Below are 22,522 nucleotides of genomic sequence, written 5' to 3'. Positions count from 1 at the left end.
GCTTTTATTAGCAACTTTAGTTGTGAAAATGCCTGGCCCCTTTTAAATCAGGAACCATCACAGAAGGAATTTTGTAAATGGAAGGTACATGTTCTCAATTTGCCATCGAGGGGAGACCTGAAAAAGAAACAGTATGACTGCTGATTAATTTTTCATATGATCCTGGATGCTATACAGAATAGAAAATAGGATTTAAAAACACACTGGCATGGATCCAGAGATGTTTTGCAGGAGCGGAAAGGCTCTTTGCTTGCACAAGGCAGCCCTGCTGCAACCCTTTCATGCCCCATCACACACCATTCCAGAGGGCAATGTGTGAGTGGCTACCCTACTCTATGGTAGAGCCAATACCAGCTGGTGAGGCTGGGTGTGTGCAGCTACATTGCCTTCCTGACTTTCCAATGGTGCACATTGCTGCTACAAGGCAGTGGGGAGCTTGGTGTGGTGCGGCTGCAACCATGGAGCCAATCCAGGGCTTCCACCTGCTGTGCCCACATCATGCAGAGCTCCCCCACTGCCTTGTCCTTCCTCCTTTTCTTCTTGTTAACTGTGGTAGCATTGTGCAGCATTGAGAAGCTGGGTCTTCAGCGCAGCCCCATTGACACCACCTCGCTGGCCACTACTGCAAAACACCATTGGCAAGGTATCTCCACAATAAATTTATTGTAGTTTATCAAAATCTGTAACCCTGATTCTTTCTATTTAAGGTCAGATAATGCAACTTTGAATAGTGAATGCTTCATAATTCATGTTGCTTTATTTTTTTATACTTTTGCGAAAGATACGTTCTTGCTAATCTCCGTTTCAGCCAATGACTGAAAATTCAACAATTAGGCTAATTTATTTAAGTGCGGTAATTACTATAAAGAGATTCACTTTGAAGTGATTAAAGCTGCAGTCTGACACCTCCTTTCTAAATTTAATGAATCATGAAAATGAATCAAATGGGTTTTAAGTAAAAATGCCCATGCGTTATCTGCTCCCAACTTTAATGGAGTGACCATAAAAATCTATATCTTATTATGAACAAATGCACATTGGGTACACGAGTGGCTTCATCAAGAGTGTTACTGTGTGCCTTTGTCTACACGTGCATGTGCACGCACAAGTATTCATGTACCCAAACAATTCATGTATTTTCAGGTCTTGAGCTCAGAGCTGCAGCATGCCACAGAACCAAGGAAACTTATAATAGCACTAGTTATCAGGGAATTAGCAAGCAGATAAGAGACAAGTATTAGAAGAAAAGAATTAACAAGTTTATTGCAAAAACAGAAAGAGAGAGTGATTGATATGTATGGTGTTAAGAAATAAAAGAATGCAATCATCTTGTACTGGCAACTTTTACTGCAATGCACTCTATATGGATTACTGCATTGGGGCGTCTTTGTGCTTGGTCTAGGAACTGCAACTTGTGCATTATGCTGCAGCACAATTGCTGACAGGCATGAGACCCTGTCAGCATATTACACCTCTGCTCCATTTGCCTGCACCAGCTGCCAATTTTTTACCAGGCCTGATTTAAAGTGTTGCCATCCGTATAGAAAGCCCTTTGGAAAAAACCTAAGAAGCTACCTTATACCTTAAATCTAAGAGTTGATTGTCTGTTAAACCTTTGGCAGTTTCAGCCAGTTTTAATCACTGATGGCTTTGATTTGTTGGTAGTGGTTGATTGCTGTCATGTTGTTGTTGTTTTACTTCAAATACATTGCATGTTCCTTTCAATTACATTTGGGAAAAAAGCAGAATATAAATAAATATATAAAATAATAATATTTCAAATAATAAATGCAAAAAACATCAGCGCAAGTGGCTAGTGTGTGTGTGTGTGTGTCCACATATAGCAGCCTCAAATTGTACAAAAGAGAAATATTAGCTCACATTACTTTTAGGAATGAGTTTCCACACTTATCATTATGCCTGCACCCTGGGATATACATATATTCATGATTTGAAAGTGTTAGTGATCACTTCATTCTACCACTCTTGCAAGTTTCACGTAGTAATCTTATTACTGCAGTGGAGGCAGAGACTGGCAATCATTCTGCTGACTTGACTAAAACTGTCACTTGCATTAATCCTCAGTTTGAACGTGCACTAAAAACAGAACAGCGACAGCTGAAATTTTTCTTTTAAAAGCCCTTTCTATCTAAATTTAGAAACGCCTGTGTCGAGTCTCACAGGGATCATTACACATACTGCCAGGGTGTCCATAAATAACCACGACAGCTCCCCTGGTAACAACACATAACACACGCTCTGGATTGCTGGGAATTCAGTTCTCCCTGTGCAGCTGGGATCCTCTCAGCTGTCGAGGCTTAATTTTTAAAGGCAATTTCACCTCACTGGCCTAGATAAAATTATAAAAAGAGCTGTGAAATGTTTTAGCTGTGGAGGTTTTTTAGCTGTTGCTGGGTGTCCTTTTTATTATATTAGGAAGATGGCAGCTAAATTCTTCCACTGAAACAAAATAATGTGAAATCTGGGCATCAATCAAAGGGAATATTTGTGGGCGCAGAGGAGGTGTGCCAATGGGCAGCTGTTCTTTGTCAGCCTATGGTCAACTTTTGTTCCTATGGAGATTTAATAGATGCATGGATTTTTATAGTGCAAAGTGACATTATCTTTCTCCCCTCTCTCTTTCCCAATCTTTCTCTCTTTCTATCTCTCCCCCTTCCCCCCTTCTTCCCTCTGTTCTTTAGGTGGGAGAGTTCAGAGCTCATGCAGCTGAATGGACAGCCAATGTCACGGCAGAGTTCAAAGAAACACGTAGACGCCTGAGTGTGGAGATTTACGACAAGTTCCAGCGGGCTACCTCCATCAAAAGGAAGCTCTCTGCAGAAATGGCAGTGAACCACAGCCAAGACCTGACTCCTTGCAAGAGAACCTTGTCTGTCAACCACCTCACCAGCGAGAAAGACCTCTTGCCTGCCATCACAAAGACGGACAGCATTTATATGAATGGCTTGACTCCTCACTGTGCAGCAGAAGAGATTGCTGTCATTGAAAACATTAAGTAGCACTGACTTTGAATCCTGATCTTTTAATAAGAAGAAGCCTACGGTTTAGACTTTACCTTGTAGTTCCTGATATTTTTCCCCCTTGTCCATAACTGATGCTAATAGCATTATTTTTATCATGTGCATGAATTCCAACAGAAATCCACCCACAATAAGGATTCAGAGTCACCATCGTATCTCTTGAAAGACACAAAATGAATGGCACTTCTGTCATTGACAAATGCTGGAACAAGCAATGTTTGATGCCTTTTTTGTGCCCAGACTGTTTCTTCATCTCTCCTAATGTGCCATAAGGCGTTAAGAATGAATACTGCTGGTTTAGGTTAACAATGTAGCTTTGAGGGATCAGTCCTTAAACTTTTCAGGGTCTACCTTACCAAGCCTAGGAACGGACCATGTACGGACTACAATCTATATGTAAATGGCAAGAAAATCTTATGCAGCCTTTTACCTAAGAAATTTTTGTCAGTGCCTTATCTTTTAAAGAAACAGAACCTCTATAACTCTCATAATGGTTTTTTGTTTGTTCGTTTGTTGGTTGGTTCTTGCATGAGTAACATTATCTCATTTTGATATTTCATCTTGACCATAACAATCATGTTTTAAGGGTGTCTAAAGCTGAAGATACCAGCATTAAGAAACTGATGCCAAATCCAAAAACATCAAAGCACCGCTTCTAAGTCTAGCTTTAAAGGCACTGCAATTACCAGGGTTGCAAAAGGTGTCTCCCTGCAAGTAGGTTTTTTTCTCCTTTTTTTTATTACTCAGGTGCAGAGTATGTACACTCAACAGACCTGTAGAATTCATGGATCCATTTCAGGCCTCGTTACATAAGCCGTCGTTGGCAGTTCAGTCCCATGCATCATATACCAAAAATCTTCAGTTTTGTATTATTAACCGATTTGATAGGTAAGATTAACTTGGTGCAATCAAAAGACTCATTTTACACAGAAACAACATGAAACAATCCTGAATTTTCAGCATTTCTATTAAACACCATGCTGCTGGCAGATAAGGATTTGAAATTTTCATTGTTTTAGCCACGTCATGCCATACGCTATTTTAGCACAGGGATCCTGCCTGCTGATTGCTTTCCTGAATGTTACATCGTACGCTTTTGCCCATTCTGGAGCTGGGATTAAAAGTGGGAATGCAGCTGAAACTGGCATCACTGTGACTTTCTACATCGAGAATATAGACGGTATCTGAACACAAATGCAGGCGTGAAAAACAGTTGACCAATAGCACAATCTGAATATAATTGAATATTTGGGTAGAATAGGCTGATACACAGATCTGAAACCAATCCTTGGGATTTCTTTAATTGTTTTAAAGAAGGAAAAAAACATTAATTTTATAGCCTCTTGTGTCTTTTGTTTCTAAGTGTGTGCAAGATTCAGAAGGAATGCAGGATTTTTAAATAACGGAATGGATTGTCTTTTATTTTCCTTCACCATTTTATTCTATTTCATCCTGGCTGTATATAAAACAAATATAATACCCCTTAAGAGATTAATAGGCAGCCTGATCCTCAAAGCATAACTATGATGCAAACTTCATTGAAATCAGAGGCTTGCATCTGTAGAGCTGTTTGAGGCCTGCATCCTTGGCTTTGATTATCTAAAGCCAAATGGGACTTCAATTGGACACAATTCAAGTAACAAATCCATTCTGTCTGATTACTGAATGGCATTATGAACTATGAATGTTAAATGTACGGATGCTTCATCTTCTTTTCTAACAAATCTAAGTTGTCAATGTAAATAGCAATCAATGAAGAGTTACTGAGAGTGTACATCTCAAATCAGCAAAGTTCCATTAACTATGACCAGGCCAGGCTCATCAAAGGAAAGGCCCCTCCCCACCACTTCTCCCAGCACAGTGTTCTGAATGTTGACATGGTAAGAAAGGTTCTCTTGCCATGCATAAACTGTGAATTGTAATGAAAATGAAAATAATAAAGTTTTTAATTAAAACATGCCTTACCGAGTTTCCTGTTTGTCACCATTAAAACCCTGAGAAATCTGTTGTAAAAGTAGCACGGCGGATTAGGATAGCTTTGCACCAAGTTACAGCCTTACTTTTGGCAAACAAAACTAATTATTTTGGTACATATAAAATAAGACGTCCTCTTAGCACCAACTTGTTTCTTCTTCAATGAAAAAAAATGTACTTGCTGCTACTGCCTTATGTTTCTCTTAAACACATTGGCTATGATATAGTGAGTTCAGCTACACCGAAGAGATTGGGTGCATGCAGTTGCTCTTTATTTTCTGTTGCTACATATCAGGCCCAGCTTTGAATTGGTTTTGCAAGCTCTTTTTCAGACATGGACAGCATTTAAATAGCATCCTGAAATGCAGGTTAAGATCCTACTTTTTTGCGAGTCGGTTGCATTTGCAAATAATCTGTTCACACTTCTTTCAACTGGGGTTTCAACTGGTGTGAAAACTGGTTCTTAGAACTTAATGGAAATGGCTGCCAAGTAACATCTTAAGTTTTTAGCTGTTAGATTGCTTTGGATTAAGTCCATTTCAAAGTCCATGGGCACTCAAGTCCGCATGTGGATCTTTTACAGAAAGTAATGGGAAAGTAGGGTGAGGATAGGGCCATAGCTGAATGGGAGAGCATTTGCATTGCCTGCAGAAGTTTCCAGGTTTGGTCCCTGGCATTTCTAAAATCCTGGAGAACTGGCAGTGAATGTACATAATACTGAGCTATATAGACTTGTCTCAGTTTAAGTTAGCTTCCTGTGTTCCTGTTCTATGCTGCGGGGAACTGTGCGCACTTTTGAGCACACTTCATACTCGAAACTGGACACTGGGGTCTTGCAAAGATGATAAAACTGTGCCTGGGCTGTACCACTTGCACAATGAAATAATTCTCCATACAACAACTTCCATGGACATAGAACAATACCAAGTCAATGAACCCTTTCTATGCACATGGTAGTTTTTTAATGGAGCATCAGTCCAAAGGCCACAGTCTCTTGTCATATTTGGAGCAGGGTGAGCGTGATAAAAATCAGTGATATGCAATAAACAGCAGGATTTTCAGGACATGGGACAGCACTTAGGCAGAGCAGAATAGCTTCACCCTCACATGCAATATAGGTATAATAATTCCAGCTCACATGACAGGATTGGTATAATGATGTGATTGTTAGTTGGCTTTCAGGTTGTATAAATTTACAAATTACATTCTCTCTGTTTAAGTATCAAGAGCAATATACCGACCAAATGTGTGCTGCGTTGCTTCTGGCTGGGCTGGGCTGCTGAGGACAACTATTTTCCGAAGCAGGAATGGTTGATGTTCCATGACAAATAATCAGGGGCAAGATTCTCAGGTGTTACTGAAAGGAAGATCAAAGTCTATGGTTGCAGATTAGCCTTTCCCACCATTAATAACAATTTGAGCTGGCTTCCTCCTGATTTCCTAGCAGCTCTTTGGGAAGTTATGACACCCTTAATCCTGTTCCAAGGCCTGAGCCATGACATCCCCTTTAGCCAAATAGCTCTGGATACATTCGAAACACGTAAATAACCAGAGCTTTGAATATAACTTCACACAGCACTCAAATTACTGGGGAATACAGGGAGGCACAAAAAATCAGCATAAAATGGTTCCCATCCCTCTGCAACCAGTTTTATCAATCTCTCCCTCTTTCCCCCTTGTTTTGGTCTCTGTGCACATGGGTTCCACTTTATTGAAGCTCTCGCTTTCAGACACAAAGATTGTTGGGGATTATCATGCACATGAATGATTCTCTGGACATGACAACTGTGCTGCTTTCTTCCCTCTCACCCTTGGCAGAACAGCCTGGTCAGATGTGAAGAAAGCAGCTGTACACGGTCAGCTGTATACGGTACCAACAGTGGAGGGTGGTTTATTGTAAGCCAGTGCAAAATCTATGTACAGTGGTACCTCTGGTTATGTACTTAATTCGTTCCAGAGGTCCATTCTTAACCTGAAACTGTTCTTAACTTGAAGCACCACTTTAGCTAATGCGGCCTCCTGCTGCTGCTGCTGCTGCGCCACCAGAGGACGATTTATGTTCTCATCCTGAAGCAAAGTTCTTAACCCGAGGTACTATTTCTGGGCTAGCGGAGTCTGTAACTTGAAGCGTATGTAACCTGAAGCGTATGTCACCCGAGGTACCACTGTATTCATGGGTGCCTTTGCTGTCACAGAATAGTGATGACTGAGCGTATTCTTCTTTTGCGGTAGCCAGAAGTAAAACACCCAATGATCAGTTTATAAAGGGTTTATTTTGTTCCCTAGAAGGGTGATTTTTGGAATTCATAAATGCTAAGCCATCATCCCGCTGACAAATTCGGTGCTTCCAGGAAATGCCTACGCTCATATTGTTAATGCAAAGTGTTGCTACCCTACCCTAAACTGTAAATAAATTTACTAGACAAGTGGTTCTTGGAATATGAAACAGTAAACCTTATCAAGACAGACAGCAGCCGCAACAACAACAACCCACTGAGTGTAAAAAACCCAATATTGATAAAAAGCAAGTCAGATGAGTTGCTGCCACACATGCTTCTCTTCAAACCCATATCAAGTAAACTAAAGAGACAAAGCATGAAGAGAGGGGTCCCCAGCAACCTTTCAGATGGGCTCATATATACCATATTTTTCCGTGTACAAGACTAGGGTTTTTTCACCAAAAAAATAGGTTTGAAATTGGGGCTTGTCTTATACACGGGTGGTGATGAGGGATGTTTCCTTAATTTGGAGTCCGTCTTATACACGGAAAAATATGGTAATCATTTCCATGTTTGCCCTTTCACCAAGCAAGAATTGCCTCCAGATGACCAGGTAGGAAAGCTTTACAAAAGGTCCTTGGCTTTGTTTTGTTATTAAGCTATAAATGACTGTCATGGATACTGGTGCTGTGCATTGGGTGTCTGGGAGGAAGGCTGAATAACTAGACAAATGGGGGTGATTTGGATGTCTCTCCCCCCCCCCCCATACTGATTCAAAACCTGTTGTCAATATCTCCTCAAGTCAGCTGAGGCCCCACAAAGCCTTCTGTTTCTTTAGTATTTCTGAACTCTTCAGCCCCACATAACTCTATGTTTGATCTTTCCATCATCCTTGGCTATTGGCCATGCTTGCTGGGGCTAATGGAAGTTGTAGTTCACCAACATCTGGAGGACCAAAGGTTCCCCACACCTGTTCACTGGATTTTCAAGATGTGAGGCTGTCCAAAATGTTGACTAAAGATCTCCAAATTGTGTGTTTTAAATGAATGAATGAATGCAGCTGAGATTTTTTTTTTTTAAAGGACATTTAATTTAAGACGTGTTCTTTTAAATCCTGCATTGCTCAGCTTTAACACATACACACTCACAAACTAGAGCTGTTTTTCAAAACTCCACAGGTACCATTGTGTACAGTCTCATGCCATAGGCCTATTGGAGGCCAGTAAGGCCTAACGCCTGAAAGGCCGCTGTGAAGGTTTTTAAAATGTGCAAGCAAGCATACACACCACTCAGCCACCTCTTAGCTATTTTACATTAGCTAAGAAAGACACAAACCCCTGTTCTCCCTCTCAAGAAAAGGAAACTAATGTGAATTATGGAAGAACATGAATTCATTTTACTTCCCCCCCACAAAAGGCCACTGGACCTATTTGCCTGCAATTTGGCAGCCTTAATCCATTCTGGAGGGGCTCGTTCACTTTGGCCAAAAGGGGTGGGGGTCCCATTATAATTTTGTTAAATTTTATTTTGTTAAATAAGAAAAATAATGAATGAGGAACACAGAGTTCTGTTTTGTACAGAGCAGATTGGAACCCCAAACACAGACTGAAGCAAAGAGCATGGAGTGGCTCAGATCATAATTTTAAAAAACAAATTGATACAAGCCGAACCTTGCGGGGAGGACCTGTGCACAACCCTAATAGATATGCCTATGAAAGCAGGTAATTAACAAACACACAGTATATTGTGGATGAGTAATTGTTGCAAAGCTACTTCACTCTGTAGGCGAAGCCCTAGAAAATCAAGACAACTATGAAAAATAACTTGCCCTGGTTAGAAGAGATTGTAATGGTACTTTACAATCTGACTGGTACTTTACCTCTGACCCAAACAAGGTGCACACTGACAAGAGAATCTTGGGCTTTCCTATCGATTGTTCACACTTGCCTAAGAAATAATTCATCGTTGGCAGACAGCCATTCCACGTCACTGAAATTTATAATTGCCTGGTTTGTTGTATGAACTTGTCCAGTTTGTAATGCTTGGCTGCAGCATCATTTTTTAGGGGAAGTTTTCCAGATTAGAAAGTTGAATGATATTCTGAGCATCCACAGTCACTGTGTTCAGCGGACCAGGCATTTGAACAAAAAGAGCTGCTTTGCATCTGCACGTACCTACAACTGTTAACTCTTTTGATTCTAGAGCAACTCACTGAAATGATCACTTACTCTTGTAGTAGCTCCCACTGACTGCTGCTCCAAATTATGTTAGAACACTTGACCAAACAGCCTTTTGACTGGTAAGTATGTTCTCTGTCTAGGTCAATGTTTTATCTTGATCATACCTTGCAAATGGGTAATGTGGTTGTTGTACCCCTGTTTTATGCAGGCTTTTCCCCCAGGAACGTGGGTGGCGCTGTGGGTAAAACCTCAGCACCTAGGACTTGCCGATCATCAGGTCGGCGGTTCGAATCCCCGCGGTGGGGTGCGCTCCCGTCGCTCGGTCCCAGCGCCTGCCAACCTAGCAGTTCAAAAGCACCCCCGGGTGCAAGTAGATAAATAGGGACCGCTTACTAGCGGGAAGGTAAACGGCGTTTCCGTGTGCTGCACTGGCTCGCCAGATGCAGCTTGTCACGCTGGCCACGTGACCCGGAAGTGTCTTCGGACAGCGCTGGCCCCCGGCCTCTTAAACGAGATGGGCACCCAACCCCAGAGTCAGACACAACTGGCCCGTACGGGCAGGGGTACCTTTACCTTTACCTTTTTTTTCCCCAGCTGGAACTTGCCAGTGGGTGCCATTGCCATTCTAAGAGAACGAGGGAGGTGTTCCTGGTGAGTTCCAGAATCTCTTTTTCTAGAAAAACAGAACTGTTTTTTTGAGATTTTTCTCAACCCTGTGTTGAGAAACCCTGTGATGCCAAGGTATGTTTGGTTGGAGGGAGTGGTTGAATTCCCACGTCGGTCTCCAACATTCCTGGTACTATGGGACAGATGCAGGAAAGGTGAAACCAATCTCCAAGTCCACTGGCACAATGTAATAATATATGTGCAGGGCACTATTTGTGAGCATTGATCTGAAGAATGCATTCAGAACCGATAGTTTTTCTGAATGCCCACTAAGAAAGTTTATAAATAACAAGTCAATTCTTAATCAAACAGAGGGGTTAGGGTTACCCATTTCAAAGGAACAGTAATGTTAGTAATGGCTTCAACAAACTTGGTAAACAGATTTTACTAGCTTGTAGACAGATTATTCTTGCTGCTTTGTTTGGCAAGTACAAAGAGTGCCTGAAAGGCTCTGCAATGCCATTCTGCAGCTGGCAAATTAAGAGCACCAATGCCTTCAAATAATAAGACTCGATTCTGTCCCACCGCAGAAAACATTATTTTTCTCAAATATTTTCTAAAAAATCAGTTGATGAAGTAGCTACACAGAACCTTAATTGTGTATGCACAGCTACAGAGAGCCTTGTATTATTTACTTATTTATTATTTTATTTATTGAATTTATATACCGCTCTATACCTGGAGGCAGTGCGTTTTTCCTGGGGGGATGCAGGGGTACACATACCCCTAAACATTTTGTGAATCTAAGTTTGGCCTCATTGAGGGGAAGTGTTTCAATATGATTAGGAAAATGAGAGTACCCCTAAACATTTTTTTAGAAGGAAATAAAGCACTGCCCAGAGGTCTCAGGGCAGTTATTCCAAATTTTGCCTTCAGAAAGCAATAAGATCAGACTTTTGTAGTTTCTGCAGGCAAGATGTAAGCCTCAGTGATGCCCATGGAAAATCAGCAAAAGTTACCAAAATCCACGATTCAGAGTCCAAATTGTTGAGTTCACATTGGAATATATTATGTTCCTGCTTTTGTCACATCTGAGTATTAAATGATTAGCTCAATTAATCCTAACACATACAGGATATACACATTTTGCATTTGCTTGAAAGATTATGTCTGTATCATGTATAACGCCATTGCTAATCCTAAAGGAATGCAATCTTTCCAACACCTAGCTTGTTTGTGACACGTCTTGTAGTCAGAGGTTTGCAAATAGCACCTGCCCAATTACTCCCATTTCATTTGTGGCTCTAGGGACCCAAAAACCTTTCTCACTTCCCACATACAGCCTTTTTCTCTTCAGCCAGTCACACCTCAGTAATAGGAGTTTAAAACCCATGCCTATGGACTAAACTACTTTTGCTTCTTGCTTTTATATTTCAATACTTTTTTTCTCACAGTCTTCAAAGGCCTTCAAAGATTATCAGCCAGCTTCAGCTAAGTAATAAATTTTAGGGGGGAGAATAGTATTTGGCCACGATCACAGCAATGAATGCAAGTTATATGGAAACCTCATTAAGCGGATTTCCAGCTCTTCATGTTTACAGTCTTATAAATGGAATAAGCAGGTCAGTCAAGGTACATATGTCTCATCACACAGTGCTTATGTGTCATACCAGCATAAAAATAACCCTGCAGGATCAGGCCATAGGCATATGTTTTCATGTTTTACTTCTGCTGGTAAATTCTAACACCAGTGAAATATTCCTAAAAAGTGATGAATTTTGCTAGCTCAGTTGTTAATGTGAGCTAATCCCAGAGAACAAATATGTAACTTTCAACTCATCCTCCTATCAGATCTTCCTTTTGTTAAATAGGCAATAACAATCCTTTCATCAGTGATAAATAATATTTTCCGCGGAATGAATTTCAGACTTAAATTACTTTTCTAATTATAAATTAGAATGGGTTCATGGCTGCATTTTAATTAATGGTAATTAGACATTTCTAAATAGCAAGTCTGAAAATGGTTTCCAAATAGACAGAATATTTAATGACCGCAAAATGGAGGTTTCTTCCTATTCTTCCCAAATAAATACATTTTGTGGTTTATCAATAAAGCTGAATTTACTATCAGAAGCTATTATCGTATATTTAAATTTAAATAGTTAAAGCACCTGTTGTGGCTGTAGAGACCACTATGGGAGAGATATGTTTTGTGGCAGCTGGGGCCGACGAAGGTGTCCAGTTGTGCTGCTGCAGATGCACCATGGTGTTTTTTCCCTCTGAGCTCCAGCAGTCATTCCTCCTCTGTTCACTGATGTGGATATACAACCTGACTGATGGTCTCCAGGTACTGTGGCTGTCACATCCCAAATAAAGCATAAATCATATAAAATAATTAACAAACCATCAATAAAACAATTACAATCTGTAAAACTCTATTAACAAAACAGCAACAACTAAACATCACAATTACAGGAAAAATCATATTATTATTATTAACAAATTAATACCTCACGTACAAAGCTACGTTTCTTAGTAAAGAGCTCCATGATACATGATAAATTTCTGGAACTGGCTTTCACGTCATGTGATATCTCAACTATAATGTGCAAATCAGCAGTTGAGGAAACATCAGGGTAAAATAATAAACAATGCAACCCCATTCTTCAGCGGCACAGAATGACTGTGGTTGGTTGTGTGTCTGGATGAGACCTTAGACATCCCAGTTGCAGAGAGTTGAGTGGATGGCCTTTTTCTGGAGCATCATGTGTTATTTGAATCCAACTATTTTTATTAGGCCCTTTGCTGTAAAAAGATGTGTGCGCCTGAAGACACCTTCCAGCCGGCTGCAAGGAAAGAGTTGCTCATTAGATTTTCCATATAGAAGAGGCTTCTTTTCAGTGATCAGCTCACCTCCACCCCTCAGGGAGGACTCCAAAGTGGACTTCCCTGTACCAGGCTTCACTTTGCTTCATTGTGATGTTGCTGCTAACTCAAAGAAAGCTATTAAAAATAAATGCCAGAGAAGAAGAAAAGAAAAAGAAATCTCAACCCAAAGCACGGCATAATATCTGGAGAGCAGAATAAAGCTCTCCCTGAAAATATGGGGTGGACAGCTGGAAGGAATATAGGCAAGGAAGAGAAGTAACTACAAAGTGGTAAAAAGTTAGCAATGTTGTTGTTTAGTCATTTAGTCGTGTCTGACTCTTCGTGACCCATGGACCAGAGCACGCCAGGCACTCCTGTCTTCCACTGTCTCCCGCAGTTTGGTCAAACTCATGCTGGTAGCTTCGAGAACACTATCCAGCCATCTCATCCTCTGCCATCCCCTTCTCCTTGTGCCCTCCATCTTTCCCAACATCAGGGTCTTTTCCAGGTGTCTTCTCTTCTCATGAGGTGGTCAAAGTATTGGAGCCTCAGCTTCAGGATCTGTCCTTCCAGTGAGTACTCAGGACTGATTTCCTTCAGAATGGATAGGTTTGATCTTCTTGCAGTCCAGGGGACTCTCCAGAGTCTCCTCCATCACCATAATTCAAAAGCATCAATTCTTCTGCGATCAGCCTTCTTTATGGTCCAGCTCTCAATAGCACTACTGTATTTTCCTGCCTTATCATCCTTCAACCAACCACTAATAAATGTGCTTCTTTTTTGGGTGGGTGAAGGCTCATGAATTTACTATTTCTGAATTCCTATAGAGATGCACCGTAGCAGCACCAAGACCTCCATGCAGACTGGAAACTTACGTACTGGGAGAGAGATTCACCTACCGAGCCACATCAGCAGAAGCCCTACGCAAAGACTTCTGCTTGTGCAATGGGATTTTTACCTCTCCTCTCACCCCCGTGCACCCATGCAGCCCTATATTAGTGGGGCTGGGGCACTGAGCTATGATGAAGCTAAAATGCTTGCACAAATGGAACATGCATCGTAGCTCAGTGCTAAATTCTACCTGGCCTGGGCAGGAGGTGTTTGGAGGAGGAAATGAATGGGAGCTAGCAGTAGTCCATAACTAATGTGTCCCATTGATTTTAATGGGATTCAGGTATCATTGACTTACTACGGATGCATCTTAAAAAAAAACTAAGGATGGCTTTTGGCTCTGCACTGCTACTTCAGCAAATTGTGTTATTGCCTTTTTGTTTGCGTTTGGAGTTTCTTTTGCTATGGGTTGAATGGTTCTCTGGAGTGGCAGGACATCAATATGGTTAATAAATAATGCATTAAAATAAATACATCTGCCACCTACTATATTACAGGGAGGGCATAATCCAGAAGAAGAAAAACCAACCACCTTCCCATACAAGTCCCAGTGAATTTTAACAGTACTATAGAATTTGGGAGTGTCAGTGACTATGGGGCTACTTGGTGTGTTATCAAATGAACTCTGTTGATGCTATTTAGAAATATGACAGTGCTCTCCATCCCACCCTGATAAAATCAATTGGTTTTTTAAAAAAATAATAACAATACTGTTTTTATTTATTTTCATGGTACAGAAGGTTGCTGTGAATCACATTTTAATCCCGGCCAGCTTGAAGGTTTCTGGACTAGCGATGCCTTGCAAGAGCACACTATGATGGCACAAAAACAACATTTGGAGATTTTAAAAGGGTGCCTCAAAAGGAAAGGCAGGTGTATATGCAGCCAACTGAACCCCTGCACTTTTTTCCAGTTTGGATCATAAGTGGTTTCTACCTGGCTTCCTTCCCCAAGGCACCTTCTCTTTACTTGCCTACATAAGAGGAAGGAGCAGGACCAGATGTTTGTTGTGTTTTGCTCTATCTGTGCTTATAAAATGGAAGTTACAGGACTGTTGCAAGGAAGGTTAACTAGAAATTGCTTCCCACATTAAGGCTGTAATCCTGTACCCATGTACCTGGAAATAAGCACCACTGAACTCAATAGGACTTATTTCTGAGTTATAGTAATGTCATATTGTTTAACAGATCTGACACTTCTTGCCTACATTAACTCTGTCATCATACAATTATCTCAATGTAAAACAGTAATCCAAAATCTTTCCAGATCTCAATCTGCCTTTAACCCTAACCTGCTGCATGACACCCACTTATATTTTCTTTTTTCGACTATATATGCCTACTTTTCTCCAATGCCCCTAGTGCAGCTACATGTGTTCTGCTTTGGGTCATGTTGATTAATGCATGAAACACACAGATTAACTAAGATGGTACCCCCTCCTTGGCCAACCCTAAGACATAGAGGAATATATACATGCTGTCAAGATACAATGCAAACCTTAAAACTGATGTGGCTGGGGAACAAAACCAAGAGCAGAATTTATCTCTCGGTGTTATGTTCTAACAACCATCGCCTGGAGTTGAGGTGAAAAGGTTATGAAATATTAACAAGCCAAAAGCAAAGTCGACGAGTTACACATAGGAGAGAGACATTGAGGTGTCTGGGTAGGACAGCTGTCACTCAACAGGAACTGCTCACAATTCAAAGGACTCTGTTGGTGACATGAGGTAACAAAGACAGAAGCCAGTATTACAAAAATAGAACTGCTGTATTATTACAGGAGTTCTCAAATATTGTCAAAGTCAAGAAAACAAAGGTTTCTCCAGAAAACAGTCCAGAAAGCAGCTGTTTCAGCTTTCCCAAGTGCCATCAAATTATAAAAGTAGATCTTGAACCTGACAAAGCTCATGTTTTCAGCCTGGAGACAAACAGATCAAAAGAAGAGAATAGGGTACCAATGGACAATTGTCATTCCAATACTTGGCAAATTGCCCTTCTTGGGGGAAAAACAAAGCCTCACATAAGCTAAAATTGTTTAGGGACCGAAGTGCCCAATATCGCATATTTGCCATTTGGACTAATTTTATTCATATACAAACATTGTGGCTCAGGAGCATCAGGTACCACAAGTCTATGCGAGTATTTACATTTAGTAAAATTCAAGCTTATCTTCTTTTTTGCCAATGAAAATTTGTAATTGTTTTTATTTAGACAACGGAACCCTTTACAAGTATAGACCACACATCCTTTTATTCTTGGTATGCTTTATGATTGACTCAGCAAATTGTATAAGTGTGCCCTATATTTCTTCATTGGAAATTGTTAAAACTTATCTTTAAAGGAAGAATCCTTATTAAAATTGAATTTAAAACGTTTTAAGAAATTGAATAGGTAGAGTGGGAACAGATTTTACCTGAGTCCATAATAAGCTTTCCTAGAGAACATATCCCTATTACTAACAATTCATCTGAGGAGCTGGGACACAGGAAGCAACTGCCTATAGACGTTTTAGAACTGGCAATAGGGTTTAGGGCAGGGATGGCGAAACTGCGGCTCTACAGATGTTGTTAGACTCCAATTCCCACCAGCATGGTTGAAGATGATGGGAATTGGATTCCAACAACATTGGAGGGCCACAGATTCCCCATCCCTGGAGTAGGAGAACATTCCAGCACCAGGGAGCCATATCACCTTCTTTACAGAGGACAGTTTTCCATCTGAAGGGCTGTCCAGTCGTAAACCAGTTTACAGATAAACAATCATAAGAAAGGTGAGCAGGAGCCTTGAGGTTGCCCATTAATAAATAGCACCTTACTGCCAACAGAGCCAGCATACAGGTCACATGGCCACAGTCTTCCTTGCCACCATGGTGAGATGTATTTTTATTTAAAAATATAGTGTGTATTTCTAAATTTGCATAGACATCAGTTAGGATATTCAAACTTAATGCAAATCTGTGTCCTCCCTTGTTCTCTTTTTGAGGGATGGTTAAGAAGTCACCCTACCCAATGCCCACAGGCCAGGGTAATGGGGCAAGATTGAAGAAGAAGAGGACTAAAATGCATTCATCTGAAGGCAGGCCTGTTTAGGGAAGCTTTTAATGTTTAATAGGTTATTGTATTTTAGTGTTTTGTTGGAAGCAGCCCAGAGTGGCTGGGGAAACCCAGACAGATGGGTGGGGTATAAATAATAAATTGTTGTTGTTGTTGTTGTATTCAAACATTCTCTCTGGTGTGAGGTTGGTGCAGATGTCAAAGCAGAGAACTGTTGTGTCACTCACAATTGTGTGACACATGTCGTCATTGCCTCTTATTGAGTGCTACAGCATTTTAGAAGAGGTTAACAAGCGAACTTAACTGCTTTCTGGCAATATTGATTACCATTCTAGAAACCGCATTTAATGTGAATGGATTCCGTCTTCCACTGATACTAGTCAATAGAAAGTATAGTCAATTGACACGAGTGGAATTATAATACTTTGCATTCATGCAGCACACTGAAAGCATTCAAAGCCTCTAACACACGCAACTACCTCAGTGATCCTTACAAGAACCCTGTAAAGCAGGCCAGTATCATCGTCCCCACATTACAGAAGGGTGGTTTCAACCTAGTAGGTTTGTTGCTGGCTATTTTTATACCACTTGCCCACAAAACCTCCCCCCAAAAAATAATGAACGGGAAGTGTAACAATTAAAAACATCTTAGAAACAATTATAAATAATCATAACAACAACAAAAATACCCCAGTCCATACAACATTGGGTAAAGCATCTTAAAAAGCAGAGACATCACCTTGCCAACAAAGGTCCGTATAGTTAAAGCTATGGTTTGTAGAGATGTAGTGATGTATGGAAGTGAGAGCTGGACCTTAAAGAAGGCTGACCGCCGAAGAATTGATGCTTTTGAATTATGGTGCTGGAGGAGACTCTTGAGAGTCCCATGGACTGCAAGAAGATCAAACCTATCCATTCTGAAGGAAATCAACCCTGAGTACTCACTTGAAGGACAGATCCTGAAGCTGAGGCTCCAGTGCTTTGGTCACCACATGAGAAGAGAAGACTCCCTGGAAAAGACCCTGATGTTGGGAAAGATGGAGGGGACAAGGAGAAGGGGACGACAGAGGATGAGATGGTTGGGCAGTCTTCTCGAAGCTACCAGCATGAGTTTGACCAAAGTGTGGGAGGCAGTGGAAAACAGAAGTGCCTGGTGTGCTCTGGTCCATGGGGACACGAAGAGTTGGCCACGACTGAACAACTAAACAAATACAAAGAAGCTAACCTAATGAACAGCTTAAACACACCAGCAGGTAAGAAAGCTAATAGACAAAACAAAACAAAACAAAACAAAAAAACAACACTGTATAAAGTAGGGATGGGAGACCTTTTTTTTAGCCAGAGGACCAGATTCCCTCATGGGCAACTTTCCAGGGGCCACATACAACTGGTGGATGTGGTAAAAGGAGATGTGCTGAGACACACATGCCATTTTCCATCATCTATTCAGGCAAGCTAGAGATAGGATCACAGTTCGAGGATACTTTCTAGCCAAGTAAAATGACTAAAGGAGGGTTAGGGTTTTATTTTAGGCAATGTTCCATGGTCCAGACTGAGTGCTCCTGTGGGCCACATTCAGCCCTGGGCCTGAGGTTCCCCACCCCTGATATAAACCAATATGACCGAGCTAACATAATTAAATAGAGAAATGAAACAGAAAAAAATATTATAACCGAAATGAAAATGGATGAATATACTACTAAAGCATCACCCTGTCCCAGATGATTATTTGGTTCATGTCTCCCCCCCCCCCCCGACACAGGAGGGCTGCAAGATGTTCTTGATTTTATGGGGCATCCTTTATTCCATAATATCAATGTCCAAGACAACCTTTAGAGCTGCATTGGTCATACTATTTTATTAAATAAATATTGGGATGAAGCCAACTAAACCTCTTAAAAAACATTTCAGTTCTGATTTCCAGGCCACATTTTAAAAATGGAATGGAATTTTCTGCATATATTTAAATAAGATCTCAAAGTTGTTAAAGATATCCTGCTCAGGCTTCAAAGATGTTGAAACAGATCTTTAAAGACAATTATGTTGTTATAAAGAAAAGGCATAAAAGGAAACAATGCAAGCAAAAAGGCCAGATGGTTTGCATAATAATTAAGGCCTAGAGAGAAGCAGTTTGCAAACATGTCTTCTGGTGACTAATATTAATTTGAACTGGAAATCCAGGCAATGGATTGAATGAAGTTAATGAAGATAAAGAGAAAAGCAGTAGAAATGGAGTAGTGACATTTCTGATAGTTTCATTGCACTCCCTTAGTACTTAGCAAAAAAAGATATTTAGAGTGGAATACAATTTGATCCAGTGAACACCTCAACAAATGGAAAAGGAAAGAAGTAGATTTTGCTCCTCCCCTTGTTGTCCCAAGCACCCTCCAAAAATACTTTTAGTTCTTTCCAGTTTTCAAAACCCCTGGTTGCGCCGCCCCCCGCCGTATATCAAAAGCGCCACAGATCATATTTGTAACCACATATAATTTCTTTTAAGGATGCATATGAAGAGATCTATATCACAATATTGAGTACTTCATTATTTTATTTGTTTGTTTGTTTGTTTGTTTGTTTGTGTTTTTATTGGGGCAATAGATATTTATATTTAAACAAATCTCTGAGCGGTTTACGTGGGTTAAAACATCAGCAGCAAATACGCATAAAAAAAACAGGGAATTTCTATTCAATTAATAAACCTAGTAAAAACAAAACCTAAATAAGTAGTTACAGATAGGTAGCCGTGTTGGTCTGCCATAGTCAAAACAAAAAATTATTTTCCTTCCAGTAGCAGCTTAAAGACCAACTAAGTTAGTTCTTGGTATGAGCTTTCGTGTGCATGCACACTTCTTCAGATACACTGAAACAGAAGTTTCCAGACCCTTCTATATAGTGAGAAGGTGGGGAGGGGTATTACTCAGAAGGGTGGTGGGAATGGGTGATTGGCAGATAGCTGTGATGAGCCTGTTGACGACTCTTAACGACTGCAATAGGTCTTACAGGAAGACTTCTTCAGTGTATCTGAAGAAGTGTGCATGCACACGAAAGCTCATACCAAGAACTAACTTAGTTGGTCTTTAAGGTGCTACTGGAAGGAATTTTTTTTGTTCTAAATAAGTAGACTATTGCAAGTGAAAAGTAACTAAAAAGTATAACCTCAAAAAGGGGCATATATTGTAATGTACAACAGATTTATTTTGTATGGCATTAGTTTGCGTTATGATTAGCGTTAATGTGTATAATGCATTTATTTTATCATATTGTCCAGTTAAAAGGTATGCCAATGTCCATTATCACTTGTGTTTCAGTTTATTTGCTTGTTTTTTCAGTGCCTTTGACTGGCCTCAGCTGAAATGCAGTTCAGGTTTTTAGTAAGTATGTGGTAAAGATGAACTTCTTAGTACTATTTTGAAGCTATTCTTCCTTTGCTTATTTCCCCCTTATCTGAAGTCACTCACTTTGCTGAGAAAATATACTGGAGGAAGTTATTGCATGCTGTATACCAGGGCTGGGGAACCAGTGACTCTCCAGATGTTTCTGAACTACCACTCCCATCATCCCTGACCATTGGTTGGTTGTTGGACCATTGGAGTCCAGCAACATCTAGATAGATCAACAAGAGAGATTAACATCTGAGAACAGCTCTCTGCTTGGTGCCTTCTCCTTTTATCTTTCCAGCCCCGTGCCATTTTGGAACGGGAAAGTATTCCCAGAAAATGGGATGGATGAGTGGAATGAATGTGTTGTGTTTGCGTAGTAGCCTCCTCTATAACTGAACATGTCAGTTACCAAGGAAAGGGGTGGTAAGTAAAGGAATATTAAGGACATTCCCAAACTCAGCCCTCCAGATGTTTTGGAACTGCAATTCCCATCATCCCTGACCACTGGTCCTGTTAGCTAGGGACGTTGGGAATTGTAGTCCCAAAACATCTGGAGGGCCGAGTTTGGGGGTGCCTGTTTTAACCTGTAAGTGTGACTGCCAAATGATAGAGCCTTTCGATCAAGATCATAAGTATTTCTGAAAAGTGATATTTTTCTGACATTGTCAGATGTGGTTCCTTTTTTAAAAAACCAATTACACTTTGCATGCAAAGGATCCATTAGCTGGGACCTTGTCAATGGGATGGAGGAAGGGAGGTGCGGTGGGAATGGTCTGCCTCAGGTGTCACCACTGAGGGGGGTGACAAAATGCCGGGGGGCACTCACCGCAGGGCCTGCAGCGCGCCTGAGCCACGCGCCTCTCCTGGCCGTGGCTTGGGTTCATGCAGGCTCCGTGCTGCTCAAACGATCTGACCGCTGCCTCCTCCCCCAGGGTAGGGTGGCTGAGTGGGAGGAGGCAGGCAGGCTCCAGAGGCTCTGCGGTGCACCCTGCCCCTATGTGTGGCTCGCCCCACCTCTATAGGCGGCTCACCCACCCCTGGGCTCGCCGCCCCAGGAGCCCAAGCAGTTTCCTCTGCCACTGCTTGTCAAAGAGGTGAAAGAGCCTTAGTAAAAAAAAAAGTAAAGAAGGAAAGAAAGAAAGAATAAAATGCCTGCACTGAATTCTTTTGTAAGCAATACATTCCTGAAATGTATGCCAGGAATCTGTCATTGGAGTCTTACTCTGAACAGCCCTATTAAAACTCCCGTTCCTTTGTCACACATAGTCTGCAAGTGCTCCAAAACACTGGCATCACCTCGTAAGTAGGAGCAAGATTTCCTTTTCCTAGCACACACTGATTCGGAAATATTCCCCAAGGAAACCTCATTATTTTCCTCTTTCCAGAGCTGTCCGAAGGAACCTATTGCTCGAATCACAGACACAAATCAAACTAAAGTAGAGCTATGCGAGGTGGAAAATAGCTGTAGTCAATAAACTGGCAACGTGTTCTTTTTAGTGTCAGCCCCCAGAGCCATAACTAAATTATGGCATAACTAGAACTGGCAGCCTTCCTCTTGTCTCTGACGTGCGGAAAGATGGTTTTATTTTAAAAAAATGTTTTCAGCAAATGTTCGGCCTGGCTCACCAGGCCTCCATCACGTCTCACCAGGTCTTCACCCACCCACCCCTTCAAGATGTTCTTGATTTTATGAGGCATCTTTTATTCCATAATATCAATGACCCAGACAACCTTTAGGGCTGCATAGGTCAAAACCAGAACAATATTGGCTTGTGGGATATTGGGTGGTTCCATTTGGGGCACTGCTTGTTTTCACCAAATAGAATCTTGGTGAATTTGGAGGTTCCTGCTCAGGGGCCATGCCTATTTGGTGAACAGGTCAATTTCACCTTCCTCTCCCCAAGGTGGCCTCCTCATAACAATTCTCCCATCTTTCCCCTAGAACAGGGGAGATACCTGGTGGGCCTGTTTCTCACTTAGGACCGCACCTCCATTCTCTTGCTTCTCACCTGTGTGACACACTCCCTTTCTTATCTGTGGCAAATCCCACAAGGCAATGGTGCCCTCACCCTCATGTCTTCCCATATTTTACAACTCAAAGGGGATCTTGTGGTGTTTTCCTTTGGGGCTGACCTCAAAAGGAACCCACTGCCTTGTGGTGAGCCTCCATACTCTTCAGTGCCCGGATGCCAGTGAGGGGGCAGTCCCAACAACCAGAATTTCTTAGCAGGGATTGTATGGGAAGACAAAAGATTAAACTGCTAAAGCCACCATAGATGAGTGCAGGCTTAACTTTGGTGCTTAGCTGCT

The 22,522-nt window shown here is 41.2% G+C and overlaps 1 protein-coding gene across 4 annotated transcripts in view; it reads left to right on the top strand.

Annotated features, from left to right (window-relative positions):
* Window positions 1-5,000, top strand: part of KCNK2 (potassium two pore domain channel subfamily K member 2) — a 126,139-nt gene extending 121,139 nt beyond the window's left edge. For all 4 annotated transcript variants that reach the window (XM_083733633.1, XM_083733634.1, XM_083733635.1 and 1 more), the window contains exon 7: window positions 2,703-5,000. In XM_083733633.1, the coding sequence (XP_083589759.1) occupies window positions 2,703-3,020 (318 nt within the window). In that variant the 3' untranslated portion in view covers window positions 3,021-5,000. The remainder of the gene's footprint in view (window positions 1-2,702) is intronic.
* Window positions 5,001-22,522: the final 17,522 nt, after the last annotated feature.

This window comes from Podarcis gaigeae (genome assembly GCF_964106915.1).
Source record: "Podarcis gaigeae genome assembly, chromosome: 3".
In the NCBI taxonomy this organism is placed as follows: domain Eukaryota; kingdom Metazoa; phylum Chordata; class Lepidosauria; order Squamata; family Lacertidae; genus Podarcis; species Podarcis gaigeae.
The sequence above is the reverse complement of the archived record's forward strand: the minus strand, read 5'-3'. Positions and strand labels throughout refer to the sequence as shown.